The sequence below is a fragment of the Eptatretus burgeri genome, chromosome 12, assembly GCF_056783735.1.
Source record: "Eptatretus burgeri isolate ZD-2024b chromosome 12, Ebu_testis_v1, whole genome shotgun sequence".
NCBI lineage: Eukaryota > Metazoa > Chordata > Myxini > Myxiniformes > Myxinidae > Eptatretus > Eptatretus burgeri.
Window position 1 is genome coordinate 88515349 of NC_140972.1, and position 7272 is coordinate 88522620.

The following is a 7272-nucleotide window of genomic DNA, read 5'->3' on the forward strand; positions in this document are numbered from 1 at the left end:
AATTTGGTGCTTAAATGTGGCCAAGACTGGCTATACATACCGATTTATAAATAATTACAACTGTGCAGTGATGTCGCGATGCAAGTCGTAATTATCCCCCTAACCCCCCACACACATCATTATGATGATTTCCCCCATACCACTGATGTACTCTCTTTTGATGGTTGTCTTGTCTGCGTTCACACTCAGTCGTACATCAACAATGAAATTGAATGATACCTCATCTTTACAAAACACATCTCCCTGTAGATCATAATATGTGAGTATTATTTTTAATGCACTCATTACTTTGTCATACATATATAATGTTCAGTATTTTCACTAATGAGTATTTTCAAATGATCACCACGGTTTTAATTTCTGTAAACTGCTATGAGATGCAAATGTACGTATGAGCTGGCACCCCAGCATCATAGCTCTGTTTCCTGAATTCTGTGGAATCTGAAGCTCTCAACATTATTGGAACCTCCTGTGAAGAGGCCGAAGCACAAGGTCTTTTGCTTCACAGCGCAGGCAGGTCGGTGGTGTCTGTTTTCTACCATCTATTCTCCAATACTGCTCCCTCTGTTCTCTGTCTCCCGACCCTCCCCAGCAACTACAGGATGCACACGTTCTTCCAGTAACCTGCTTCTGGTTAAACTTCTAAAATCCAGGTTGACTGATAACATCGACTCCTTTGTTCCTCGCCTCTCCTCTCTTTGGGACCACCTTCCAAAGACCGTTCTTTCCCATTCTTCCCTCCTCAGTTTCAAGTAGGCAGTGAACCACCACCTCATGTCATCCCCATCCTGACCCATAATCTTCATTACCACCATTAACCTTTCCTCGCTCAACCCTCTTACTTTCAGTGTTTCATCTCCTCTTCTCTCTTCCTTGCTTTTCCCATTTGTTTCTCCCTTTTCTGGTTGTTGCCAATTGTTACCTCACTGTCAGGTGGGTAGGATAATTGAAGATGAGATGTGATGAATCTGTGTATGAGAAAGAGCAGGTTTCTGTGGAAGAATTCCCTGGCTGAGTTAATATCAGGGGCAGTAGATACGGGAGACCAGTGCTGAAGAGAGATGGCTACTCGCAGTCCTTGCCAATCTCCTTGAATGAAATTCCAGATTCGCTGGTGTTGAGGCAGCTCTCTGAGAATAGCCAGAGAGATGTTGACTTCCACAAGCACATGATCAGATGAACCAAATGGAGCAGAGGGAAGAGCAGGTGACATTTGCAGGGAAGTTTGTCATCACCAAGTCCAGAAGGGAGGATTTGCCATTGGGAGAAATCCAGGTTGGAAAGTTCACAGATTGCATCAGTCCCATTGAGTCACTGAAGTCCTTTGGTGAAGTGCAATAGCTGGTGAGGGAGAGAGGTCCCAACACCCAGCCAAGTTGCATGGTGACAATTGAAATCAGCACATATGAGGAAGAGAGAGTTGGGATGAGTGGTTAAAAGTTTGTCGATGTAGTTGGAGGAGTTGCTGTTAGGAGGACTGTACAATACAGACGAACAAGGGATGGGAGCGTAGGGGGACACCTTAGCCAGAGGTACTCCTGGGGAATGGGTTGTGTAAGATGAGTATATGAACAGTGAGAAATGTTGTTGTTGATGTGAAGTACAACTCTGCCAACTGGGTGTGGTTCGGGCCTATCAAATCGCAGCAGACAATAACTGGTGAGAGAGACTATGGAGTAACCTTAACCAAAATATAATCGCCACCGTTCGTCCTTGTAACGTACCCAACCTTTTCACCAAGTTTCATCCGAATCCGTCCTTGGATTTTTGAGATGTAGTGCTATACAGTCCTGTGTATTGTTTTTGGCACTATCTCTCAATGATGAATCTATATATTACTTAAGCTCTCATCTTGTGTATATGTATGTATGTTCCCGAAATACAGCCAAAACGGTACACGATAGCGCAAAAACTTTAGGGCCATCTTACTCACCATACTCCTGCGGTGTGCAGTATCAAGTTTCGTTCAAATCGGGCAACAAAATAATTATTTTAAAAAATCAATTCCCGATTCAGTCAAGTTTTGGGATGACGATCCATAAAGCGCAAGGACAAACCATGGAGAACGTGTTGATATACGTCGAGAAACCGGTTGGCCGAACAATGACTCCTGAGGTAAATCGCCAAATCTTCTTCAAGTTAAAGTTTGACCACTACATAATGTTAAAATTTTGTGGTTTTTATTTTTCATCGACCGCTGTCACAACGGGTTCCCGGGTCGTCTAGTCATCACTTAAAAATTATACTGCTATGCATGAGATCAGAGGTCACATGGTTTGGCTGCCATATTGGATTCACCCTAAAAACTACAAAAATACACCACTCAAAAAGTCCTGGCAAGGGTCTGCAATCTCTGATTGTTCTTTTTCTTGTGTTTTTTTTTATGTTGAATGTTCCAGTTACCGACTAAATAATCCTCAATGTGGCAAGGCCTTAAATATAGAGATATAAAAGAGAGAGAATGCCCCGGTTAGAATAGGTGTACCATATCCCTGTGTGTCGTAAGAGGCGACCAGGGTTGCGTCAGGAAGGGCATCCGGCGTAAAAACCTATGCCAAATCATTATGCGGACAACAAAACTAATTTCCATTCCGGATCGGTCGAAGCCCGGGTTACCAACGACCGCCACTGGTACCGGTGGTCAGCAGGGTACGAGTGAAAATTGTGCTACTGCTGGGCAAAGGAGGAGAAGGAGACTGGGAAGGCGAGTCCGGAGGCAGTGGGAGAGGGGGAAGGGTAGAAGTGTGGAGGTGAGAGTTGGGACGATAACTGGCAAAGGGTGAGAGTTGGCTGATTATGATGGAGAAAGAAAGGTGGACATACTATGTGTACAAGAGACCAAGTGGATGGGGAGTAAGGCTAGGAGCATTGGAGGTGGTTTCAAACTGTTCTACGATGGTGTGGATGGGAGGAGAAATGGTGTCGGGGTAATCCTGAAGGAAGATTATGTCAAGAGGGTATTGGAGGTGAGGAGAGTGTCTGACTGAGTGATGAGTGTGAAATTGGAAATTGAAGGGGTGATGAATGTCATCAGTGCATATGCCCCACATATGGGGTGTGAGATGGGGTATAAAGAAGATTTCTGGAGTGAGTTAGATGAAGTGCTGGAGAGTGTATCCAAGGATGAAAGAGTGGTGATTGGAGCAGATTTCAATGGGCATGATGGGGAAGGGAATAAAGAGGATGAGGAGGTGATGGGTAGGTACGGTCTCAACAAGAGAAATGTGGAAGGGCAAATGGTGGTAGAGTTTGCAAAAAGAATGGAAATGGCAGTGGTAAATACGTATTTCAAGAAGAAGGAGGAACACAGGGTGACATACAAGAGTGGACGAAAGTGCACACAGGTGGATTTCATCTTAAGCAGGAGATGCAACCTGAAAGAGATTAGTGACTGTAAGGTGGGTGGGGAGAGTGGAGCTCGACAGCATCGATTGGTGGTCTGTAGAATGACTTTAGAGGTGAGGTTGAGGAAGAGAGTGAGGGCTGAACCAAGGACCAGATGGTGGAAGCTGAAGGAGGAAGACTGTTGCGTGAAATTTAGGGAGGAGGTGAGACAGGCGTTGGATGGTGGTAAAGATGGGTGGGATGATTGGGCAACGACAGCAGAAGTTGTGAGGGAGATCGCTAGGAAGGTACTTGGTGTGACATCTGGACAGAGGAAGGAAGATAAGGAGACTTGGTGGTGGAATGAGGAAGTACAGGAAAGTATAAGGAAGATGGGGTTGGCGAAAAAGAAGTGGGATAGTCAGAGAGATGAAGAAAGTAGGCAGGAGTACAAGGAGTGGTGGCGAAAGGCAAAAAGAGAGGTGGCAAAGGCCAAGGAAAAGGCATATGACGAGCTGCATGAGAAGTTGGATACAAAAGAAGGGGAAAAGGATTTATACCGATTGGCAAGACAGAGGGACCGAGCTGGGAAGGATGTGCTGCAGGTTAGGGTGATAAAGGACGCAAATGGGAATGTGCTGACGAGCGAGGAGAGTGTGTTGAGAAGGTGGATGGAGTACTTTGAGGAGCTGATGAATGAAGAAAATAAGAGAGAGAGAAGGTTGGAAGAGGTGGAGATAGTGAATCTGGAAGTGGGGTGGATCAGTAAGGATGAAGTGAGGACTGCTATGAAGAAGATGAAAAGTGGAAAGGCGGTTGGCCCAGATGGTATACCAGTGGAGGCATGGAAGTGCTTCGGAGAGATGGCAGTGGGATTGTTAACCAGATTGTTTAATAAAGTCTTGGAAAGTGAGAGGATGCCGGAAGAGTGGAAATTAAGTGTACTGGTTCCGATTTTCAAGAATAAGAGTGATGGGCAGAGCTGTGGAAATTACAGAGGGATAAAGTTGTTAAGCCACACCATGAAGTTGTGGGAAAAAGTAGTGGAAGCGAGGTTGAGAGGAGAGGTGACGATCTGTGAGCAGCAATATGGGTTTATGCCAGGAAAGAGCACCACTGATGCGATGTTTGCTTTGAGAATGTTGATGGAGAAGTATAGGGAAGGCCAGAAGGAGTTGCATTGTGTGTTTGTGGATTTAGAGAAAGCTTATGATAGGGTGCCAAGAGAGGAGTTGTGGTATTGTATGAGGAAGTCGGGAGTGTTGGAGAAGTATGTGAGGATCGTGCAGGATATGTATGAGGACAGTGTGACAGCGGTGAGGTGTGCGGTAGGAATGACGGACCGGTTTAAGGTTAAAGTGGGATTGCACCAAGGATCGACTCTGAGCCCTTTCCTGTTTGCAATGGTGATGGACAGGTTGACGGACGAGATCAGACTGGAGTCCCCATGGACTATGATGTTCGCGGATGACATCATGATCTGTAGGGAGAGTAGAGAGCAGGCTGAGGCGAGCCTCGAGTGGTGGAGGTGCGCACTGGAGAGAAGGGGAATGATAGTCAGTCGGAGTAAGACGGAGTACATGTGCGTAAATGAGAGGCAGGGTGGTGGTATGGTGCGGTTGCAAGGAGTTGAGGTGGGGAAGGTGGATTGGTTTAAATACTTGGGATCAACTGTCCAAAGTAATGGAGAGTGTGGGAGAGAAGTGAAAAAGAGAGTGCAGGCAGGATGGAGTGGGTGGAGAAGAGTTGCAGGAGTGATTTGTGACAGAAGGGTAGCTGCAAGAGTGAAGGGGAAAGTATATAAGATGGTAGTGAGACCAACTATGTTGTATGGTTTGGAGGCGGTGGCAGATATAAGATGCTGCGATTCTTGTTGGGAGTGATGAGCATGGATAGGATAAGAAATGAGTATATTAGAGAGACAGCGCAGGTAGGACGGTTTGGAGACAAAGTGAGAGAGGCGAGATTGAGATGGTTTGGACATGTGCACAGGAGGGAAGCAGAGTATATCGGGAGAAGGATGTTGAAGATGTAGCCGTCAGGCAGGAGATGAAGAGGAAGGCCAAAGAAGAGGTTCATGGATACGGTGAGGGCGGACATGCGGGTGGTTAGAGTGTCAATGGAAGATGTGGAGGATAGAGCGAAATGGAGACGGTTGATCCGCTGTGGCGACCCCTAACGGGAGCAAGCCGAAAGAGGAAGAAGATATAAAAGAGAGAGAATGTAAATTGAAGAGTGAAAATGAGTGAGTAAGGAAAGTGTATGATGTTTGTTTGCAAAAAAATAGATTAAAGCTAACCCGCTAGCTATAGTTTGAGACAGAAAGTAAGACCAGCAATCCTGACCAGCAAGTCTAAGATTGTTCTGGGCACAACTTTAACACTCCTAAGTCAGAATGGTATTACTACCCTGAGCGGTTGCTGTCTACAATTTACTATCTAAAAAGAACCAGTCCAACCTGATGGGTGTTTTTTCGGAGACACCATCTCCTTACTGGATTTAAACCATCTTGCACATGCAAATTTTCAAGTTCATCCCCCCCCCCACCCCCATCGTCAGGGAGAGCTCAAAATCTCCCAGTGCAGTTAGGATTAAGTGGAATTATGTACTCTGCGTTTTCTTTGATGCGAGATGACTGAACTGTGAAGGATGAGGGACCTCTCTCTCTTTCTCTCTTTCTCTCTCTTTCTCTCTTTCTCTCTTTCTCTCTTTCTCTCTCTTTCTCTCTCTTTCTCTCTCTTTCTCTCTTTCTCTCTCTTTCTCTCTCTTTCTCTCTCTTTCTCTCTCTTTCTCTCTCTTTCTCTCTCTTTCTCTCTCTTTCTCTCTCTTTTCTCTCTTTCTCTCTCTTTCTCTCTCTTTCTCTCTCTTTCTCTCTCTTTCTCTCTCTTTTTCTCTCTTTTTCTCTCTTTTTCTCTCTTTTTCTCTCTTTTTCTCTCTTTTTCTCTCTTTTTCTCTCTTTTTCTCTCTTTTTCTCTCCTGGTTGTATGTCATCTGGGTCACTCTAATTTTTGTCCCCTGCCCTCCGTTACTGGATTTTTTTTTTGTTCCAACAACATTGGAGATGGGATGTTAAAAATGAGCTCCATCCACCGACCAATCATCTGTTTATGTACTTTTGTGTACGTGATATTTCAAAAACCGTTCAACATTTGGCTTTCATATTATAGATCTGTATTCCTCATGAGATTCTCTCAACCCCATTAGATCATGGCTGTGATTGGCTGAATTATGTTGCCATGACAACCATCTCGGTAACTTGGCTTGTGTATGCGATATTTCAAAAACCGTTCAACATTTAGCTTTCATATTACGCAAATCTATTCCTCATTATTCCTTTCATATTACGCAAATCACCCAAAAGGTGGGGAAACCGAGAGTATCAGCTCCATGTCTTCTTTAACTCGCTCGGCAGATTAATTTGTGTTTTCTCTTTGCAGTTGCGTCTAGTAATCGAGTCTCACATTGAGAATGTTGCTGGGGTTGGTGAGGACCAAGTTTCTATCCGAGTCAGACCTGAATATGACTGATCTGTCTGGGACTAACCACTGCAGTGGTGTGTCCAACACAAAGTTTTGCAGGCTCTGCATACAAGTCCAGAGGTTGAACCATTTTTTTTGTCAACTTTGGATTTTCACCTTCGTTCTTCTTCAGGTCTCGAAACAGCAGGTTGGTTATTTCTATGTCTTTCAATGTTTGGAGCTTCATCTTTGAGGAGCTCGTCCTGGGTGGATGAACAATTTGTGTAAACTGTATTTCCATCCATCCATTGGGACCATGCTCTGTGCAGAACGTTGGTGCTGCCGAAGCAGTCTCCTGGGCTATTGGGCACAACCCTGGATGGGTCACCACTCTGACACAGGATACCAGCAAGCTGGCACTTTTTTTTTTGCTAGCCTCATGAGGATGACAAGCTCAGTCAACCCCATCTGGTATTAATTTACCAGCCAA

General features: G+C 45.0%; 1 protein-coding gene across 1 annotated transcript; it reads left to right on the plus strand.

Moving 5' to 3' along the window:
• Nucleotides 1-127: 127 nt before the first annotated feature.
• On the plus strand, nucleotides 128-6032 carry LOC147016082 (uncharacterized). Its single transcript, XM_085848780.1, has 2 exons — nucleotides 128-259; nucleotides 593-6032. Exon 2 carries the CDS (start codon nucleotides 2991-2993, stop codon nucleotides 5205-5207), a length of 2217 nt encoding a protein of 738 aa, XP_085704906.1. The 5' UTR covers nucleotides 128-259; nucleotides 593-2990; the 3' UTR covers nucleotides 5208-6032.
• The last annotated feature ends 1240 nt before the right edge of the window (nucleotides 6033-7272 follow it).

Excerpts from the sequence above, each read along its gene's own strand:
- LOC147016082 (XM_085848780.1), top strand. The coding sequence starts at position 2,991 with ATGAGTGTGAAATTGGAAATTGAAGGGGTGATGAATGTCATCAGTGCA.